General features: G+C 39.3%; 1 protein-coding gene across 1 annotated transcript; it reads left to right on the top strand.

The window, feature by feature from the left end:
* Nucleotides 1-5,138: 5,138 nt before the first annotated feature.
* LOC146582255 (L-rhamnose-binding lectin CSL2-like) lies at nt 5,139-9,977 on the top strand. The gene is made up of 9 exons (XM_085248303.1): nt 5,139-5,169; nt 5,416-5,448; nt 8,331-8,426; nt 8,854-8,989; nt 9,059-9,168; nt 9,256-9,300; nt 9,412-9,544; nt 9,637-9,740; nt 9,944-9,977. The coding sequence occupies exons 1-9, from the start codon at nt 5,139-5,141 to the stop codon at nt 9,958-9,960; spliced, it is 705 nt and encodes a 234-aa protein (XP_085104429.1). The 3' UTR covers nt 9,961-9,977.
* The last annotated feature ends 12,581 nt before the right edge of the window (nt 9,978-22,558 follow it).

Consider the following 22,558-nt stretch of genomic DNA (forward strand, 5'->3'; position numbering starts at 1 on the left):
AATGTTCTGCCGGGTGTGTTGTTGGTTTTCTCTCGATTTCTGAGTCGACAAGCGCCTTTGTTACTGGGACCAGTCATTTTAAGAAAGGCCCCCATTAGAACCCATGAGAAATGCAAGAAATGCATTATTGCTCAGTCTGCAATATCTTTCCCAGAACAAACACCAATTGCAAATAACATACTAAAAATAAACCTGAAAAATCTGTTTAGAACAGCGTACTATGTTGCAAAGAGTGAACTACCACTGGCAAAATTTATCAGTCTTTGCAAACTTCAAAAAGCAAATGGCCTAGATCTTGGTTCCACTTACCTCTGACCCGTGACTTCAGTGGAAATTTCAAATTCAGGATCTGACACAGACTGATTCATGTCCTACACAGTTCTTACAAGTTCATGGAAATTTCTGTTCAATTAGAACCAAGTATTTGAGTTGATGATTGTAATTTTTATACAATGTTGTAATTTGTTTTCAACAATTTTTTGATTAATGTTTTGTTTCCTTTACAATATTATACTTTAATGTATAATATTGTAAAGGAAACAAAACATCAATCAAAAAATTGCTCTCTTTTTTATTCGGGCTACTTACATTTATTTTGGGCTACCAAAAACTGAAGAGTCCCTGCCCGAAGGGCTACCAGGGATTTTGAAATTTTGAGAGCCCTGAGATATATTTATTTTTTTAATTACTTTTGTTTCAGCAACATTAAATTTAAAAACTGTACTTTTGAGTTAAAATATATATTTATAATTTTAATAAATGACAAATTAAAAAGGCATGAACATTTTTTTTGTATTGAAAAAATATCGAACCGTGACACCAAAGTATCGAACCGAACCGAACCGTGAATTTTGTGTATCGTTGCACCCCTAGTATATACATGGTGGTGGCTAACCAACCGGACATTGTGGTGGTAGACAAACAGAAGAAGACGGCCATAGTGATCGATGTAGGGGTTCCGAATGACAGCAACATCAGGAGGAAGGAACACGAGAAGCTCAAGAAATACCAAGGGCTCAGAGAAGAGCTCGAGAAGATGTGGAAGGTGAAGGTGATGGTGGTCCCAGTGGTAATCGGAGCACTAGGTGCGGTGACTCCCAAACTTGGCGAGTGGCTCCAGCAGATCCCGGGAACAACATTGGAGATCTCTGTCCAGAAGAGCGCAGTCCTGGGAACAGCTAAGATACTGCGCAGGACCCTCAAGCTCCCAGGCCTCTGGTAGAGGACCCGAGCTCGAAGGATTGACTGCCCGCAGGGGCGAGTGGGGAATTTTTTTTTTTTTTAATATATTTATTTCATCTGATCTCTGTACGAGTGATGCAACAGGTTTGAGCTCATCAGACTTTAACAAGTCTGATAAGTTCAGCAGTGTTGTTACAGATGTGTGTTTGTGCACACATGTGTGCCTTTTATAATGGCAGATCATTTCCAAGTTGTACACTAGATTACTAATGACCACAATAACAGAAACAGCAGTTTGTCTTTGGGGTTTAAACTGATCTTTTGTTTGGTGATAAGGATACGTTCTCCAAGAAAGTTGGTGAGTGTCATTTCACAGAATAGAAGCACAGATATTTGCACACTATGCTTGTACAGACTGTACAAACAGGAAGTGTTTGTCTGTGATGACTCAATGACCTTGAATTGCCTGTATAAATGTTTTATTTCATTTTAAATGTATCTTCGGGCTTCTTTTTGTTTCCTTTAGCACTTCTGTTGAAGCTGTTCCTCGAACACCTCCAATGCTGTCTGATTTTGTGATGTTACAGCATCACGTTGCTGCTTTGTGACTGAATTAGTTCTATGAAGATTTTTAGGCACAATCCAAACAACTGGTTCCTTGTTTTTACTGTCTGAAAATTATCACCCATTGTTTTAAAGAATGTTTACTCACGGCGGTTTCAATATTTGTTCTGTCAGCAGTGTTATCTTTTAAGGTACATGAGTGATGTGCTTGCTAACAAAGCCAGTGGCCAGCAAAGGTTGTTCTGCATTTATCCTCTAAATGTACATAAATAAATGTAACTAAATAGGGTTCTTGACTGTGCCCCACATTTTCTACAAAAGAAAAAACACCTGGGTTGTAATATGAGTTTTTTTTATACTGAAACTTGAAATGCATTTTTAGTCATGAAATAACCAGGAAAAAATAATGAAGTTTAATAACCATTGTTACATAAAATATCCCAAAAGTGTTTATGTGCATAGTCAGACACTAAAGAGTTGCTTTCTCCAGACTTTGCACAGAGCACTGCATTCATCAGATAGAGAAGGACTGCCTGAACAGAACAGAAGAGAGTAAAGTTTAACCTTCAAAAAATGCTTTGGAAGATTTCCCACATTTAAACCCCAAATTAATAACAATGGATTGCATTTATATAGAGCTTTTTGAGGCCCTCAAAGCACTTTACAATTCCACTATTCATTCACTCTCACATTCACACACTGGTGTGTGTCAAGCTACAGTTGTAGCCACAACTGCCCTGGGGCAGACTGACAGAAGCCAGGCTGCCATATCGCGCCATCGGCCCCTCTGGCCATCACCAGTGGGTGAAGTGGCTTGCCCAAGGACACAACAACTTAGACTGTCCGAGCCGGGGCTCGAACCAGCAACCTTCTGATTACAAGACGAACTGCCAACTCTTGAGCCACGATCGCCCCTTTGAATTAAGTAAAGCAATTAAGACCAGATAGATCACGTATTCAATTAAATCTTGGAAGCATTGTAAAACAATTATTATCAGAGGAAGTAATGTCTTTGTGATGGCGGGTGTAGAAGAAAGAAAAAGCCAACAGACCATCCCTTTCATACCTGCACATGGCCCCTATACTTGAAATGATAACCTTCTAGAGGCCTCCCCTCATGTGACATGATAAAGAAACCACTGACAGTTGTCACACCTGTCAACCAGTTATTACCTAATAACAACCAGTTATTAGAAGCACTTCTTTCGTCCTGTCTTCCTCCATCTTAACATCTTTGGACGTGATTTCTGTGATTGCTGCTACTGTTGTGCATGTTGAAATAAACTGGCATTGACATGTTTGATGGGTTCATAAAGAGTTTGTCCTACCAATATAAAAATATAACCATTATAAACCAGCTAAACTGCACATGCAGACCAATGGTTCTGTTGTTTAACCTGCTCTCACAGACATACATGGGTAGATAATAGACAAAAAAAAATGTCGCCCAGTAAACCTGATACAGTACAACAGCACAAGCGACTGGAACCTTCAAAATGATCATACAGTGGCTGCTGCAGGACAAACAGACAGCCAAGTGAGATCCAAAACAAAGAAGTTTCATTAACATTCCCACTTTTTGCATTAAATATAGGGAATTGTTTTCGATTAGTCAGTATCACGAAAATGCATCATAGTAATTCTGAAGGATGTTATGTGACTGGTTTTGGTGTTTTGTTAGCAGGTTTATTCAAAATGGTAGGGAAGGATTTGCAGGAAATGTTTTACCAGAGGTGAGGCATGGCCTAGTGCAGAAATGATAATAAAGTTGAATTTGATTACAGATTTGTTTGTTTTTAAAATATTTACTATTTTGAGGAAAAGTAGGTAGTTGAAATCATATCATTATAAATAAATATCACACTCTAAAAGAAGTGTTGGAAGCGCCACGTCCGGTGTGGCAGACGTGTGGAGTTTGTAGAAAGGACCCAAAATGCAGCAGCTCTGGTGCAGGTGAGTATTTATTGAACAAAAGTGGATACAAACGGAAATGGCGAGGGTGAGCATGAACTAAGAAAACCTAAACTGGAAAAACTAACAGAACTAACCAGAAACCAAGATGCAGGGAGGTACGAGGAAATACACAAAGAGACGGACAGAGAGACGCAGGGAGACCGAGGGGAACAACACAGACGGGTGAACACACACTATAAATACACACACCAGTAATCAGAGGATGGGAAACAGGAGGGAAACACTCGGAGCAAAACAAAACAGGAGCACTAGAAGGTCACAAAACAGAACACGAGTCCAAAACCAAAAGAAGACAAAAAAAGAAACACACTGGGGCTCAAGAAAACAAAGTCCAAAACAGAACACTTCAGGGATCCGACAACACTGGAGCCCGAGGGCCAACCATGTGGACGGCAACGGCGGCGACAAGCAGGCAGTTCAGGGGGCCGACCGTGCGGACGGCAGCGGCGGCGATAGCACTGGTCTGGGGGCCAGCCGTGCAGAAGGCAGTGGCGGCGACTCAGGCGAAGTGGGTCTGGGGACCACCCACGACGGCCATGGCGCCCGACCAATAGCCTGGAAAGTGGCCGGTTAACAGCAGACCCAGACAAGGCTGAACCAGGCGACGTTGAAGGCGAAGACACGGAGGCTGGACCAGGCGACGCTGAAGCTGAAGCTGAAGCTGAAGCTGAAGCAGAAGCCGAAGCCGAAGCCGAAGCTGGACCAGGCGATGCTGAAGCTGAAGCAGAAGCTGAAGCTGGACCAGGCAAGGCTGAAGCTGAAGCAGAAGCCGAAGCTGGACCAGGCGAAGCAGAGGCTGAAGCTGGACCGGGCGAAGCTGAAGCTGAAGCTGGACCGGGCGAAGCTGAAGCTGAAGCTGGACCGGGCGAAGCTGAAGCTGGAGCTGAAGCTGGAGCTGAAGCTGGACCAGGCGACGGCAAAGCTGAAGCCAAAGCTGGACCAGGCAATGCAGAGGCAGAAGCAAAGGCTGCTGCAGGCGAGGATGATGAAGCCGCTGCAGGCGAGGATGAGTCTGAAGCTGGACCAGGCGAGGGTGAAGACTCGGAGGCTGGCAGCACTGCTCCGGCCCGGGTCGACACCACTGATGCCATCAACACCGGTGTATCCGAGCTGTGGGGAAGAGGTGGAGGAGCTGCGTGGGGCACCTTGGCAACTGGAGGTGGTGGACGAGGTGCGTGAGGAGCCAGCAGGCAGTCACAGGATACGAAATTTTCCATCAGATATGTATCTTTTTTGAGTTTGTGTATTCTGTTTGTCTTTGGCGTTTATCTAAGGTGAAATCCTGTTTCCTGTTTCAGGATGTTGCACATTACGAGAAATAATTTGGCATCTTGCCTTAGTCAAACAGTATAAATAAATCAGGTCCCTGGTTTGCTGCACCATCGGCTCAGCTCTTCACTGAAACCAGCTCTAACACCATGCTGTCCTCCAGACTCAGCAGCACACTGTGTGAGTACAAAAAAATCTTTCCACCCAAAAGGTTGTTCTTAATGTATCATTTATATAATTTTTGTTTGATCAGTAAGTGGTGTATTTAACATCCATTTTTTCTTTGGGTTTTCTTTATTGTCATTTGTGTTTTGAGGTAAATTAAAGTCCATCTGAAACACTGTTAACTTAATACAGAAGATAAATGAATAAATCAGCTGTAGTTCATGCACCATCTAACACTGAGGTTTCTTTTTTGTGTTTCAGTGCTTGCAGCAACATGTGTACTCATGACTTCAGGTAATTGTTAAATGTTCAGCAATTTTTATCCAAATGTGCCTTTCTTTTATCCCAATACTTTAGCCACACTAGTCATTTAAACCCATTGTTCTGTGCTTTCACTCAAGTACGATGGAGTGTTACGACCACATAAAAAGTAATATTGTTCACTTTGAGATTACAGTCAAAATTTCAAAATTAAATTGCAAATGCTCAGCACTTACTGTGTCTGTGATACAACATCCACCCTCTTTACTGCATGGGGCTGTATCCATTGCTATTCTTACATCTGTTCATTGTATTTCTTCTTTTCTCTCAAAATGAACAATAATATTTTTCTTTTTGATGTGGCCCTAAGACTCCTTCATACTCCAAGTTTCTTCCAAAGAGGTATCCTGGATTTGCAAATTGGTTATGCTTTATGTACAGTATGGTGAATTTTGTGCTGTGTGAATACTTGAATGTGATAAGCCACTAACAACAAGAACCTCTGATAGGTTTTTAGTCCCATTACCATTAGGGATTAATCCTTTAGTTAAACTCTGGAAACTTTATTTGATTTATTGAGGTCTTGAGTGATAGGAACATTTCAGTAACCAATAATAGTTCCCTGTGAAACTGATGTTAAATTAGTGGTAGTAGCTTTTGGTAGTCATTAAAACGGTAGGGACACGTCTCCATTGTCGCTACCATAAGTTACTTCTGATTCACCTGCATCATGCTCAGCCATTTACATTACACATGAGACTTACTCAGAATTCATTCAAGAAGAACACTGATACTGTTGGGATTTATTTTATTTATTTATTTTTTATTGTATTTTTATTTATTTTATCTTTAAGGTTAATATCTCACAATTAGCATCACACATTTTATTCTTTACTGCACACAGTGTATTGTAGAATAGTTAGTAGAATAATAGAATAGTTTGTAGAATAGGATTCACTCTGATACTAACAGACTCAGCCCCCTTCACAAGAATGTGGATGGGGTTGTGGTACCCACAAGACAAGGCCATATATCAGGTGCTGTTATGGTGTTGGGTATAGACCAGGGGTATAGGCAACCTTTCTGATGACGTGTGCCATCTAAAATTTCCTCAGAAGTCAGTGTGCCATATGATTGCATTAGCAATAAATTTAATAACGCTCTATATTAACAGTTACACAATATATAGAACCACTTTATAGAATTATATTTGTTTGGAGATGTTTGCAGCTATCAGCAAATAGTTATCAACTATTTTGAAACAAAAATAAATAAAAAGACACTTTTTATCCATAACAAGAACTCCATAACAGCAAATGAACTGTACAACAGAAAATGCAAATGCTATTCATGGTCTCCTCACAACAATGATAAGAAAAATAAACTGGGCCAATATGGCATGTTTGTTAATACACTCTAATCTCTGGTCTCTCACTCAGAGACACAGGTCTCCGAGTGTCCAGCATTCAGACTGCACTCTTCATGTGAGAGAAAATCTGTTCACATAGATATGTAGAGCCAAATACTGGCCTCTGCAATGTTCTGAAGACAGTTAAACTTGTCAGATAGTGATGTCCAGCAGGTGAAAATGCAAGCTCCATGAACACGCACAGTTGTGGATTCCAGCTGCTTCGATGTTGCATTAACTGGCATTAACTCAGCCAGTTAATGCGAGACAAATCTAGCTGCTCATTAAAGCTTTCTGGTTTGATCAGAAAATAAAACGTGTTTCATCCTAGCTGAAGTACGGGACAAACTGTGTTCCTTTTCACCTCAATACGCGTAATATTTTCTCTGAATACGGGACGATTCCGTCTTTTTACGGGACGGTTGGCAACTCTACTAACTAACCTCATGAATAAAATAAAGTTCACTATCAGTAACATCATAGCACCCACCCAGCTGTATGCTAGCTAGCATGCAGTACGAGTTATTGTAACTGACTGTAAAAAGTCAGCACAACAAAAATAAACTCCACCTAAACTTGGTTTAGGTAGACTGCAGGTCATAACTTCTTACCTGTAGTTCAGTTCACCTGACACTCGGACCAGCAGCCGCTTCGGTCTCTCCTCCTCCTGCCTCCCCTTTCTCTCATCCACCTGCTGGTCTCCACCACTTGGTAATGTTACTGAATCTGTGGAAGCTCCGCCATATCCGCCACCAAACAACTGAGTTATTTTTACACACCGGCCAGCATCTGGCCAATCCACCACCTTTCATTATTTATACTGTTACAAAAAAAAAAATCATCGGTCCATAAAAACGGAAAATCACCATCGGCCCACTGAGCAAATGCCCAGTATGCCCGATGGCCAGTCCAGCTATGGTCGTGCCATCAGTTAACCCTTCGCGTGCCAGTCCCAGGGTTGCCGACCCCTGGTATAGACCTATGCATTCCTATGCAAGAAGGTAAGAGGTGGTTGCCATGGTAATGGGTGAAGCGGCATCTACAATAAGGTGATGCCGAGAAAGTTGCAGCGGAAGAGATGTGTGCTGGATCTCAGCCAAGTGAGGAGAACTGTGACTTTCCTCCAACTTTTGACCAATTGCCTTAATATCCTGTTTATCACACATAATAAAAAGCATTTACTGTCTGGGTGTGGGACGTTATATTTAACGAGCAACTGAGCGACTTTTTTTCTAAAAAGCGACTAGAGACAAATCTGGCGACTTTTTCTGGTGTTATTGGAGACTTATTTATGACGACTTTTTGACTTGAAAGCGCGTATCGCTCTTACTCTCAAACAGCAGCAGGTGCTGCCGTGGGCACCTCGCCCGTTCCAAAGCGCTATAGCGGTGCTATATTTTATATTCGTTCATATTTGCTTTAGGAGCAAACAGATGAATAAAGGCCCTACTGTAGTATGCTTCATTTATCCAAGACTTACTAATTATGGAGTTATTTTCCATTTCAGGCTTTCCTAGAACTGGTCCTTTAGCCCACTTCCCAGTGTCAACAGAGAGGGTGATCACCTGTGACAGCTTCGACAGTGTACAACGCCTGAGCTGTGGTAACATGAAAATAATCTCTATGTTTAAGGTTTTTTATAGCTCTTTGCTATCACTCAAATATAAACCCAGTTGTGAGGTAATCTCAATTCTTTCTCATTTCCAGCAGGAGACGTCTGATTCTATGTCTGTAAGATAATTAGCTTACCCCCTGCAGATCTCTGACCTCAGTAAACACTTTGCTGAGGAGGATAACCTGTTAAGGTTTCAGTTCTTTTTGTGCTTTATTTAGTGAAACTACAGTTTATGCTTGTGACTCATATGATCTTTCAGATTCAATGTAATACCCCAGATCTACAGAAATGAAGGCATTCTCTGATTATTGAAAAACATAAAGAGCCTTGGGTTTTCCTCTTGTGCTGCACACCTTATGCATTTCTCATGAGTTCCTCCTTTTGAACTTTCTTTCCCATGCTTTCTGTAAAACAGAGAATGGGGTGATCATTGTGCAATCAGTTCTGTACGGAAGGACAGATGCAGAAACCTGCAGTGTGGGGAGACCTGCAGAACAGCTTAAAAATACACAATGTTCCCAGGATGGCGCCCTGAAGGTTGTCAAGAGCAGGTACACAAATCTGAGCACTTTATATCAATCATTAATTGATCACTTTAACCCACCTTTGTCTCCCTGCAGATGTGATGGTCAGAAGGTATGTGAAATAAATACAGTCCTCTTCCATACTTCTGATCCGTGCTACGGCATTTACAAATACGTGGACACCACCTACGCCTGCTTCCCAGCCAGTAAATTACATCTGTAATAAGAAACTAATATTCAGTCAAATCTGTGAATGTACATGTTTCTAATGTTCCTTGTTGTCACTTTGTCAGTCCACAGTGTGACATGTGAGGATTCTCTGGCAAACCTTCAGTGCGGTGAGAGCACAGTTCCTCTTTCTTTGTGTGTCTCTGGATTCATCTGATAAAGATACAAATGAAGTTAAAGTTAAATACGTGTTTAAATCTTTAATGTTTGCTCTTCATCAGATGAAGGACAGGTTTTACTTATTCACAGAGCTGATTACGGACGTCATGATGCAACTACATGCTCTTTCAATCGTCCAGCCTCTCAGCTCCAAAATGTCCAATGCTCAAAGCAAATAAACAAAGTAGCCGAGAGGTACAGTTGCCGACTCTCTTTCTTCAACCTTATATCTTCTCTTCACAACATATAGTTGGCCTCTGCCAACTCACTTTTGCCTGAATCCACAGCTGTAACGGGAAAAGCAGCTGTACTGTCAAAGTGAGCGGCTCTGTGTTTGGAGACCCATGTTATGGCACCTACAAGTACCTGGAGGTGGCTTACAGCTGTCACTGTAAGTAATTCAGATTTGTTTTTTTTCCTGCTCTTTAATTTTAGCATTTACAACAGCAAAAAGTTAAGCACATTCAACATTGAGAGGAAAATGTGAATCTGCTCTTAGACACCGTGCTTTTAGGTGGTTCAGGAAAAAACACTGATTCTTTTCTAAAACACTGTAGTTCGGTATTGAAACTCTGAAATAAAATTTTCTTTCAGTTGCAGATGAAAGCTGAATGCTGCTGAATGGAGGAAATCACTGACATCAAATACTATCAGCGTCTATTATCTTTAAATAAATTGTGTAATGAATCAATTATTAATCAAAAAGATCAATCAATATCCAGTGCAACATATGGTCAAAAATATAAAGACAGGTACTGATTTTACATGCATATCAGATTTATTCAAGACATGTCAACTTGGTCTGTGGTGTCTAGATATATTTGGCCTTTATTCTAAATGTAAAACTGATTTAAAACTGATTGCCTTAAATATTTTTTTCTGATTCACTCTTAATTTTGCCTTCAATAATAAAATAATCACAAACTGATCAACTGGATGGTGTGAGCTAAATGTGACAGAGGTCTGACTAATTTCCGAAGTGGATTTTGAAACGGTCGGGTGTCAAGGTAAAGTGAGAGGAGCATATTGTCATGATATTCAGAACCACAAAAATTCAGCTCTCAAAATAAACAACATTTATCTTTTTATCATTAAGGACACCAGGGTCATTACTCCAACAGTACTCATAGTTTGATAGTACAATAACACACATTACATGAAATGTGAAGTTCTGTTAAGTTCAGTTGTATTTATAAAGCACCAAACCACAACAATCAGATGACTCCCTGTGAGCAAGCACTTGGCGACAGTGGGAAGGAAGAAGTCTCTTTTATAACAGAAAGAAACCTCCAGCACAACAAGGCCCAGAGAGGGGTGGCAGTCTGCTGCGACTGGTTGGAGGTCAGGGACAAAATAAAATGTTGCAGCTGAGGTCTACTTTTGTCCAGTGTTTGTGTTCAGTATGAATTCTGAGAAAAGTTGTTCTGTTATCTAAAACATACAGAAACATAAAGAAATCATTCTAAAATATTTTTATCTTCATCTAAGGTTGATGCAAAAAAAAAGAACAAAGATACTTATACAGTTTGTAATTTATTTTATTATTTTAGATTTTTTTCTCATTTTAAATCTTTAACAAAATCTCCACTGTTTTGTTAAAACAGTGTTTCCCCACTGTATCCGCTCTTTTTTAACATTAGGCTGCAAGTTTCTGGAAACAAAGCAGAACATTTACTGCAGCTCTGAAAGGCCAGAATTTCATCTCCTTTACAACTCAGGGCCTCAAACTAGAGTCAAACTAGGTATGCAATACAACTTTGTGCCACAAGATTTATAAAGTATTCCGATTCTGAGTCTTATTCTGAAGATGTTGCAACAAGTGTAATCTAAGGAGCTTGGAAATTAAAACATGAGGACTGCTTTAAGTTTCCTTGAAGAGGTTTCACCTCTCATCTGAGAAGCTTCTTCAGTTCTAAGAGCAATTGGTGGAGAGTCCCATATTTTAGGCCTTTGGGAGTGTCCCCAAGAGGGTCATGGTCATTGATCCTCTGCCTAATCACACAAACCAAGGAGGGAAAACGGCTGTGATTCACAATCAGCCAAAGTTTCGGGTGAACCCATTGTGAAACCAGTCCAATCCTATGATGTGATTTATTGAGGTCAAATGGCCCAGAATGTGAGTGGGAATTAAGGTGTCTGGGAAGGGATCTCAAAACTGGATTATAGATGGCAGACAGTTGGTGTCGTAAACCACCGCCTCTGTTCAAAGATGGTCATTCACAGTGGACATAGATGGCTTCTTTCCCTCCTCTTTTAAACCATCTTTCTTGGGGACACATCCATAGTGCTTAAAATCTGGGACTCTCCACCAGATGTTACAACTATGGTGCCATGTAACCACTCTATCAAATTTCTTTTTTTTCTCCATCTTGTCGCTTCTGCTGTCTCCCTTTCTCTCCCTCTCTCCTCCTCTCTGTCTTTGTGCTTTCATCCAAAAGGTAAATGTTATGGTGAAACAGAATTTACAACTCAATAAAAGGCACAAAAAGATCCATATCAATTATCCATCCATGTTCAATATTCAGATTTAATGTTGAACTTGTACTGCTGGCACTCGACGTGAGGTAACATGCTTTTGACTTTCAACTTTCAAACCAGCATCTGTTTTTTTCCCCTCTTTTCATGGCACGATAATCCAGCACAAGTTCTCTTAATGAGGCAACACAATCACACCATTGTGCATCATCTGAAGAAGAGTAGCAGGTTAAGAGCTGTACAGCTCAGAGGCAGACTGCTGCTGTGTGAACATTCAAGCAACATGTTGAATGCTGCTTCTGACAAAGGTTCAGTTTCCTCTTCTGGCAAAATTACTGACACAAAGCTAGCATAGCCTACAATGCCACATGACACCATAACAGCTTCTTCTTCTTCTTCAGCTGGTGCTTTAGCTCTGTAGACGCGCTCTAGCTCCTGCATCAGATTCACAGGAAAGCTGTCACAGGTCTGTCTTCCTGTATGCTGCTGTAGCAGTGATGATGTCATAGAACAGTTTTCCTCACCAGTGAGTTCGATGAGGTTTCAACAACAGACTCAAACACATGTGTAATGGATTTTTCAGCTTCAGGTTTCCAGGATCATGATTTGGGTGTTTACAAAGGCCCTGTTCTTTATGTCCTCCAAACCTTTTGAATGATTGTGTAGCTGCTGTTTAATGGCATATCATGTTTTTTAGGACCTAGTTCAACAGTTCAGCAGTCAGAGTTGAAGGAAACTTCTTTCTAAATACTCTGAATCAGCGGTTCCCAACCCCCAGGCGACGGACTGGTACCAGTCAGTGAGTCATTTGGTACCAGGCTGCGAGAGTTGAGGCTCGGGTGTGAAATGTATGGTTTTCTGGGTTTTTATCATTAACTAGCTTTCTCTGGGTCTTTGTAGTTGTGTGTCTAATTTTGAAAGAAATATTTACGTTACCATAACAACCAGAGAGCATTAAGGGGCAGAAAGGAGGATGTTACTCCCAATGTTGTTGGCGCATTTTCAGGAGGACGCTGCTAATAAAGTTACACAATTACACAATGAATTTGCGTTTCTTATTATATTTACAAAATAACACAGTTTTTGTCTTGATTGTATCATTTTATTGTGTTGTATTTATTCACGACATCTTAAAGGCCGGTCCGTGAAAATATTGTCTGACATTAAATTGGTCTGTGGCGCGAAAAAGGTTGGGGACCGCTACTTGATTGATTTTAATGCTCAGCTTTCTGTAAGGATGTTTTTTCTCATGCACTGACATAATTACACCTTGACCCATGCTCCGAAACACTCTCCTTTTCCAGTCTCTGACCAGTGAGATGTGTGTGGAGATGTTCCTGCAAATCAGAATATTTTCCAATCCATTCCAATTTGTTCTCAAACTCACTCCTGCTGCATCCTATCTGTTACTGTTCATATTCTCAGTCTTTTTTCTTACCGTTTCGTCATTCCAAACATTCACTAAATTACAAAATCATCTGCTCTGCGACTGCTTTTTAAAAAGATGCTGAAATAAATTCCCTTCCATTGTATTTACATATCACCAAATCACAACAAAACACCTATAACTTATGGTGGCAGCGAGAGGCCAAACTGTCTGCAGCTTAAGAAAACACCAGCAATAAGAAAAATGCTGCAAAAGCACACAAAGCACAACAGAAATATGAAAAACGACAACAGAAATAGGGGGGGAACAGAAATAGGGAAAAACAACAACAACAGAAATAGGGAAAAACAACAACAGAAATAGGAAAAAACAAAGCAGAAAAAGGAAAAAACAGATTTCCAAAAGCACAAGGGAAGTGTTTCTGGGGAGACAATAACCCGATAGACCAGTGTGTTTTGACACTTCACTCGCATACCTACAACTGAGAGAGTGGAGACTTTCAGAAAATCAATACAGCAAGACAGATCCTTAGAAAACAGAACCAGCTTCACCCCTGATCAGACCTGCACACTGTTAGGCCTCTGCCTCTTCACCACATATTCTAAATACAATGAAGGTTAATACAGATACAAACATGAATGTGCCATGGGCTCTCCAGTGTCACCCACCGTAGCCAAACCTTACATAGAAGAAATGGAAAGTAAGAGCTTTTGAATCTTTCGTAGGGACAACACCTTGCCACTGGTAAAGATAAGTGGATGACACCTGGGTCAAAGAAGTAGAAACCTTTAACCTTAACTTACCTTCACATCAGCTCAGTGGATAGAAAAGTCCACCAGGGAAGACACAAAGAATAATAGTTTGTCATTTCTGGAGTGTGGTATGTGCATTGAAGAGGATGGAAATGCAATCAGGACCTGCTGTTATGTAATGCTCTCTTCTCCCCTTCTTTAACTCTACAAGCCTGACCGGAGGACAAGAGGTGGTTGCCATGGCAATGGGAGTGTTGCTAGGCAATGAGAAATACATGCCTAACTCTTTTCCTACAGAGATAATCTGACCATCCTCTTCTCTTGTAGGTGCAGGATTTTTCTTTGTTGACAAAAAGACCTGAATAGCATTGCTATGTAAAATAAATATCTACTGTGACGCATAAGCACTGCTTAATGGAATTCCTACTGGAAATCAAAGTTTTCTCTAGGCTGGATCTTCCTACCACCTGGAATCTAAGTTACTGTAAGAACAAATAAGCAGACAAGATATTCAGCATTTGACAGTGCTCAAATCTACAGTATAATACTCTGTGGGTATTATACTGTAAATTTGGGTCTTTAGGTTCTCAGTCATCAGGGTCAATGTAATCTAGGGAGACTGGAAAGAAAAGAGACTGAACTTGTTTAAGTTTCATCTTCAGTTCAAAAACATTCACAGTATTTGCAATTAAACACAAACACAATTCTATGACTTGGTGAATTTATGTCGTGTTATATGACAGAAATGCAGACCAGTGAAGAAGAGAGAAAATGAGGGAGAGGGAAACAATCTTTACTGTCATTGCACAGTCATACTTAGTATAATAGTACAACAAAATTGTCAGTACTAAGCAGAACAAAACGCAACATGGTAAACTTCAGAGTGGAAGAAAAATATATCAACAAAATATATTTTTTGACAAAAGGTATGAATAATAAATGAAAGAATGAAAGGTCATTGCAAATATATTGTATAGATTACCAAAATAACGTGAAATGTATCTATCAATGTCATTATTTCCCATCAGCAAAGAAATTACTTTGAATAAACAACTGTAAAGTCCACTCACCTGATGTTTTTCCATCTGAATTAAAGGTTTTTCATTCCTGCTCAGGTCACTGAGCCTAAATGTTCCATTTCCTGGAAAAATTAGACATCTCTGTTCTTTGATATTACATCTAGTATTTTTAATGAATTCTTTAACAATTGGTATCGATGTATTTCTGAGGTGCTGTCCATCAGCTGGATTTTCACAGTTCCTCCCAAAGCTCCATAACACTGAGCTCCATCCTGTCTGCCATCACATTAAGTTTACGCAGTGCAGCCCCACGCACGGGGCGATCCACGATAACTCGCTAACAGAGATTTGCCATGTTAATGTGGTTATGGTGTTAAAGTCATTTTAACGAGATTAATGCTGACAGCACTCGTATTTACAGATGACTATATATGCAAATATATAATATAATTAATAATTACTAAAAAAATAAGAGTTTCTTTTATGAAGCTTGGTAACACACTACTATATATACAGATACATATTGTATAGCAGTGAGACCAGTTTTCCCGTGTTCCACTCGTATACGTTAGTTTGAAGAGGAAAGAGAAAAACTTCCACAGGACTCCGATGTGAAAAGATATAACAAAAATTTATTCCACAGCTTGCAAATCTTCTTACAGGAGTAATCAGGTTTAACTTATCCTCAACAAAAAACAAATTTCTTCCAGTCAGAGATGTTGCATATAATTAAATTTTTGCGTGATGCATAAAGTTAAAAGATTAAAACTAATAAAACAAGTTTTAAAAAGAGACTTTTCCATTTGATTGATTATGCAGAAAAAGTAGAATTGGGCTGAAAGATCTATTGCTTTATTACCTATTCAGGTTGTAAATCGTGTTTTTAAAAAGTAACTAAGTAACTAAGTAATTCATTACTTTTGAAAATAAGTAATCAGTGAAGTAACATTACATAACAAACAAATTACTAATCAGTAATTAGTTACTGATTACTTTTTTCAAGTAACTTTGCCAACACTGCTTGTGAGTACATCATCCTTTTTGTTTGTAATGTTCATGTTCTGAGGCTAACTTTAATTTCTCACGCCATCTTCCTCTTCTTTGCTTTTTTAGGGTTAGACGTCACCCAACACTGGCCATTATGACATAAAGAAACATGATGCTGGATTAATAGAATTTGACTGTGTGTGTTATACTGGCTTTTAGTTAACATTCAGTGGAAAAGGGCTGACAGTATGTTTAATATTTGGCCGTGCTCAAAACTAGAATATCCTAATATTATTTATGACATGATAGAGTACTAGAGTTTCTCATTTAATGTTTTTTCTTTATTTTCGTGACTATTTGCATTGTAGATTCTCACTGAAGGCATCAAAACTATCAATGAACACATATGGAATTATGTACTAACAATTACTGCTTTGCATACTCTTGGCATTAGAAATAGTTATGATTCGGTCATCATCATGTCAGTTTGGTGTAATGAGATAACTGTGAAAACTTGGCTTGGTTATGTAACACTTCTTCTCCTCCTTCATCTACCGGGTTCATGAACCTAACATCAGCATACATTACTTCCTGGTCTTCTCTGCAGAGAAGCAAGATAACATCATAACATATTTTCCATTGCAGACAGGAAAGCACACAGACTGGAGTAGACTAGACTAGACTTCCCAGACTTGGATGGATTTTTTTACCTTTGCACAGAGCTATTTTGTTTATCATTGTTATGTTAAAGCTAGCAAGTTAGCTAACAAATTTAGCTGAAATCTGATGAAAAGATCAAGAAACCTTTAGCAAGAAAATATTTTTGTATATGTATAAAAAGTACCATACAAACCTGTGTTGTATTACCTCCTTGACAATTGCTTGTAATGTTTTCCATAAAGAGAATAATAATAACAATGATAATATTCTGTCATTAGTTTGGGATCTGGGTGCATCACATGTTAACTATGTGTCAGCTCTCTTGTTCTGACTCATTTGTATGTGACATTTCAAAGATTGAAATGTACTGCCATTATTTTGAGACTCGTCACAGTTTTAAGCCATGTATCAGTTTAAAAACTGTTCAGGAGGTTTTGTTTGTGAAACTGATGATTTGATGCTTTGTCATTCAGAGCTTCAAAGTGGGAAAGGAAGTAGATTCATATCTTCTTAATTGCAGAAGTGGACATACAGGGTGATGAAGTACATTCAGACAGTGCTGCTGTTTCACACTTTTCTGAAGCTAAGCTAAATTTCTCATATGAGCCTCCTCTCATTTGATTTCCTCTGGTTCAGTTACTTCACCCAACACTGCTGCTGTTTTTGCTACAGGTAGTTGTTAGCCTCTGTTAAGTGCTGTTAGCCGGTGTTAGAGAAACTTTCCTTGAAGTCGATCTAACATTGACACCAGTGGCGGAGCATGGGAGTGGCTTACTGGGCTTAAGCCCGGGTTGTTTGTTCAGAAGCCCGGGGTCTTTTGGAGTGTAATTTTTTCATAGTTAGATGCCTGGCTGACAACTGTATAAAGCAAAAAACTACACATAGTGCGCACTGTGGGAATTTATGACTGTGCGTAAATCCCCCCTAATATTGGTATGATCCGAGCTCAGACACTAAGCGAGGGGGCGGGGGGAGCTGCTGCCTGTTGGAGAAACGGAGCCAGGCAGACAGAGGAGAACTGAAGTTTGACCAGGTACCAAAGCAAATCATTCGTACTGTACAAATAATGTAAATATGACGGTGAATCACGAAAAATTGATATCAAAATGATCACTTGACCCATATTACGTTACTCGCTCTTCAAGTGAATCAACAAATGGCAAAATAAAAAGCAGAGCCAATTACTCTTTCAGTCATTTATACCCCCCCCCCCCCCCCCCCCCAAAAAAAAAAAAAAAATCCCACACAATCATACTACCCATTAGGGCTAAGCCCCAGGTGTTTCAAATGTCTGCCTCTGATTGACACTTAGCAAATAGACTTTCATACGATGTGAGAAATCAGGTGGCAAAATGTTGGCTTATAACCAGAGGTTATTGTTTAGCTGACTTAATGTCAGCTATCTTGAGTTTGGAGGATGGCACATCTAATGATAAGTCAGTCATGTTTTCACTTCTTTAGTGAAAGGGACCCATTCTCAGATGATAAAACATAAAGGTATGATCCTTCATATGTTATGTTTGAAGGTGCAGACACTAATTAAAATTTGCCTGCACATGCATAAAGGTGATTAGGCAATATCCATCTCAGCCACTGGATTCAAGGTGGCAGGGCAACTTCTCAGCCTTCACAAATCAGCCTGCTCCTATTTGAGTAGTTTTAATGGGCAAATTCTGAGTTCACAAATATACTTTGGTTTGTTGTTGTGTTTGCTCCTGCAAGCATTATTGTATTCAAATATGTGCATGTCCTTTTTAGACACAATTTCATTTATGTACAAGCAACAGTAATACCGCCGTAAACCAGTAGAGGGAAACTTTACATCTCTTCATACTGATGATGAATCTTGTTCACGTCTCAGCTTTCATTAACAAAACAGTGCGTGATCAAAACGCCAGAGCATGTGACAACGCATACAAGGAGAATTACCTGAAAGGTTTTTGATTTAAAAAAAAGGAAATATATAAATTCAAGCTCTTGCATTTAAAACCAAGGAGCTGGTGGTAGACTTCAGCACACACAAACATCCTCCACTGCAACCATTAAACAGTCAAGTTATGGATATTGAGGCTGTGGACAGCTACCTTGGTGTTTACCTGAACAATAAACTGGACTGGACTCATAACTCAGACGCCCTCTACAGGAAAGGGCAGAGCAGGCTGTACCTGCTGCGGAGACTCAGGTCTTTTGGAGTGAAGGGCCCACTCCTGCAGACCTTCTATGACTCTGTGGTGGCCTTGGCCATCTTTTTTGGTGTGGTCTGCTGGGGCAGAAGCATCTCTGCTGAGGACAGGAAGAGACTGAACAGCTGATCCGGAGGGTCAGCTCTGTTCTTGGATGCCCTCTGGACCCAGAGGAGGTGGTGAATGACAGGAGAATGGTGGCTAAGCTGTCATCACTGTTGAACAGCATCTGCAACCCTATGCAGGAGTCTCTGACAGCACTGAGCAGCTCCTTCAGTGGCAGGCTGCGGCACCCACGGTGTGGGACGGAGAGATTTCGAAGGTCTTTCCTCCCCTCTGCTGTCAGGCTCTCACAAAACTTCGCAACTGACCAAACACACGCATCCACAAATGTGCAACAACACTAAGTGCAGTACTCTTTTTCTGACAACGTTGTTATTTTCTACTCAGTTGTATATAGTATTTGTATTCTATTTTATTCTATTGTATACAGTATAGTATTTTATTTTATTCTATTGTGTACATTTGTGTACAGTATCTTTTTCTTATTCTTATCCTATTCCAGTGTTTTTCAAATTTTTGCTATCTAACTTTGCACTGTCCACTTTCTGCTGTAACAAAACAAATAATAAAGGTTATCTTATCTTATCTTATCTTAATTTAGTTAAAGTTAAAGTTAATCATTAAAGTTAAAGTTAATTTAGTTAAAGTTAATCATTACTGTTTGTATTCATGGCAGCAGCAAACACAAAACTAGTGTAAAAATAAGGACCAGTTTTAACTTGATAGTTAAAAAAGTGAAGTGGCCTTCACCTACTTCCCTTAGTTTTGTTCAGATGGTTTTGTTTTTTGTATTTTTAGAGTTTCCAATAAGATGCTTCTAAAATATTGGCATGAATAAAATATTTATATTCATCACATTTTATTTTTTTGACCTACAGAAGTGTGTGAAAAGCACTTCTAAATTCTTTAATATTTGCTGGAAAAACTGGAAATAAAGGCAGCATAAAAAGCAAAATAGAGATTGCAACATTCTAACATCAGTGCATACATTTAAGTTGTATAACCACCTTAAATCTTCAACCCAGCCTGAAGTCATATTTCTGCACAGGGTTGTTGTTGTTGTTTGGAGTCTTTAACACTCCCTGAGTCCAGGAGAAGCTGAGCAGAGGCTCCTCTCCACGCCTCAGCCTGACCACCTGTTTCTCATCAGCCTCATTTACAACCTGCATTTAAGGTCCCACTTGAGCTTGAGCAAATCTGCCAGATTGTCTGCTTCCTTAGTAGAAGCAGACATACACATTACATGCACATTACAAACACACTGTTAAAGTGTAGGTGTAAAAAAAAATTAGAAATGTAGTAACAATGTAGTAAAATAATTATAAAATGACATCTAGCTCAGTTCAACTTTTAGAAAACAAAGGAATAAATGATACATTTTTATCTAATATGTAAGTTTGCCAAAAACTGTACAAAAAAGATCTGTGAATAAAACTGAGGAATTTTTAACTCTTGTTTTTTAACAAGATGATGACAGTACAACTAGCAAAATTATCAACAATTGCTAAGTAAACCAGGAATCATGTCTTCTTTATGCAATATCAAATGCAATAGTCACGTATCTGATTGTGATAAAGCTGAGTGGTCATTGCTGTTGTAGCTTAAGTAGTAGTAGCAGCTTAAGAAAATTGATCTTTGTCATCATTTAGTGTGTTAACACAGTCAGCAACAGCTTCCAACAGCATCCTGTTAGCGATCAACTTCTGAGGAGGATGTGTAAAAACTTTGACCAAGAGTAGCATTATTATGTGCATCACACTTCTTTCTCTGAAACTGAAAAAAGCAGTTGTCTCTTTGCTTCGTCTTTGAATTAACAAGAACTGGACATTGGACAGTATTGGACCCAGGATTTAGAATTCTTAGTTTGTATTCTTCAGGTTAGGATTTTCTTTATATTTTCTTATCATAGTCGAGGTCTCTAGTCTTACTTATTGTTTATTTGAAATCTAATTAGGAAAATGGAGATACACAACAGTAAATAAGAACTGTAATCCAGGATGTGATAAAAGTGGTGATAAAGTTCTAAAGAAGTGAGCTTTGATAAAAAGTTGAATCTCCAAGTCGAATTTTTGAGACAAATTAAATATTTTACCGAGGTTCTTTTGGGGGGTCTAAGCTGATGGTTAATGGCATTAAAAACCAGGATTTCAGCTTTAAGGGTGACATCATTATGTGAAAGCCAAGTTTCAGCCTCAGGGCCTTATAGAAGAGGACCAGTTTGTCAGATATGGAACCGATTTAGAGCAGCGCTCGGATGCCAAAGCATTGCTCAAGACATAAATTATTATTTTAAGGTCCACTATATCAAATGTATCAATTCATACAAGCAGAGCTGAAAAGTACAGGCTCTTTGCTGTGACACAATTTAAACAGCAGCTGGTGGAAAATGTGTTGTGGTTAAGTTTAAAAAAAAAACGTTGACCTTTTCCTGCTCGGTTTTTGGTTTTGTTGTTCTACTTTTTGGTAGGTGGAGGGTTATACAAGTACAATTTTAAACGCAACGCCTTTAAAAACCAATAGAGGGAAACCTCACACCTACCCATATGTATACCGAATCAGTCATAATCGTATTACGTAATAAGGTATTACTGAATTTTTATTGTTAGTTGTGCACTGTATTTGAAATGTTCACTGACTTTTGTTATCCACTGGCACCAGTTCCAGTTGAGCCACAGAAAGCTTTCACTTGACGTCATAATTAATTCAAATTCAGCTGCAAGTAATAATTATAGTGAGTTTGTTGTCATGATCCTGAGTCGTTGGCCCAGCGATTTGAGTTTATTCTAGTTTCATGAGTCTTTCCTTGCATAAGGAAGACGATTTAAGTTTGTTTTGTACAGTTTAGTTCCTTTATTGAGTTTATTTGTATTTCTAGTTTCTTTTTTTTTAGGTTCCTTTTGTACCTTTGACTCGTTCCTGTGTCTCCTCTGAGAGTTAGTCGTGCCCTTTGTATTTATCTGTTTCCTTAGTCTTGTCTGTGTCTCCTCCCTCTGCTCCCTGTTTTTAGTCAGTCTGGGTCTCAGTGTGGGTTTCTCGTGTCTTCCTGTTTTGTTTTGATAGTCACGTGTCCTGTGTCCATCACGTTCAGTTGTTTGCTGTCTCGCCAGTTAGATCATGTCCAGCCCTGTTTCCCAGGTGTTTCCCCTCTGCACTTATTTCCTTTGTATAAATTGTCTGCATTTCCTTCTGTTTCTTGTCGTGATTTCTCTTATCCTCCACGTCTGTGTGCGTGCCATCTGCTTAATATATCTCACTTTAGTTTCCTTATGAGTTCCTTGGTTAGCATATTTGGTAATTCAGCAAAAAAGCTACATTTCAGTTTAGTTTTGCCTGTGAGTCTACATTTGGGTTCTCAACTCTGGCTGCTTCACACAGTTACATGACAGTTGTATTTATATGACATTTTGTTTTTGATAGCATAGAATAGTCATTCTCAAAGCCAAATAACACAACACAAAGCATGACCTCAAAATATATGCAGTGATTATACTTGATACAGTATCTGTTGCATGTTTCAAAGAAGTGCGAAGGACACACCTTAAACCACTCATCACCTTAAACCCATCTGCAGCTTGTTTTTTCCTGTCTACTTTCCTGTTAGCAATCAGTTGTAGATAAGTGAATGGATGAACTCAAAAAGACATCACATGTAATTTTAAAAATATTAGTTGAAATTTGAAAAA

This window comes from Mchenga conophoros, linkage group LG2 (genome assembly GCF_057382185.1).
Source record: "Mchenga conophoros isolate Kocher_MC1m ecotype Shallow Benthic linkage group LG2, M_conophoros_male_GT1.1, whole genome shotgun sequence".
Classification (NCBI taxonomy): domain Eukaryota; kingdom Metazoa; phylum Chordata; class Actinopteri; order Cichliformes; family Cichlidae; genus Mchenga; species Mchenga conophoros.

Excerpts from the sequence above, each read along its gene's own strand:
- LOC146582255 (XM_085248303.1), top strand. The coding sequence starts at position 5,139 with ATGCTGTCCTCCAGACTCAGCAGCACACTGT. Across the intron at positions 5,449-8,330 it reads ATGTGTACTCATGACTTCAG|GCTTTCCTAGAACTGGTCCT; the intron begins GTAATTGTTAAA and ends TTTCCATTTCAG. Across the intron at positions 8,427-8,853 it reads TGTACAACGCCTGAGCTGTG|AGAATGGGGTGATCATTGTG; the intron begins GTAACATGAAAA and ends TCTGTAAAACAG.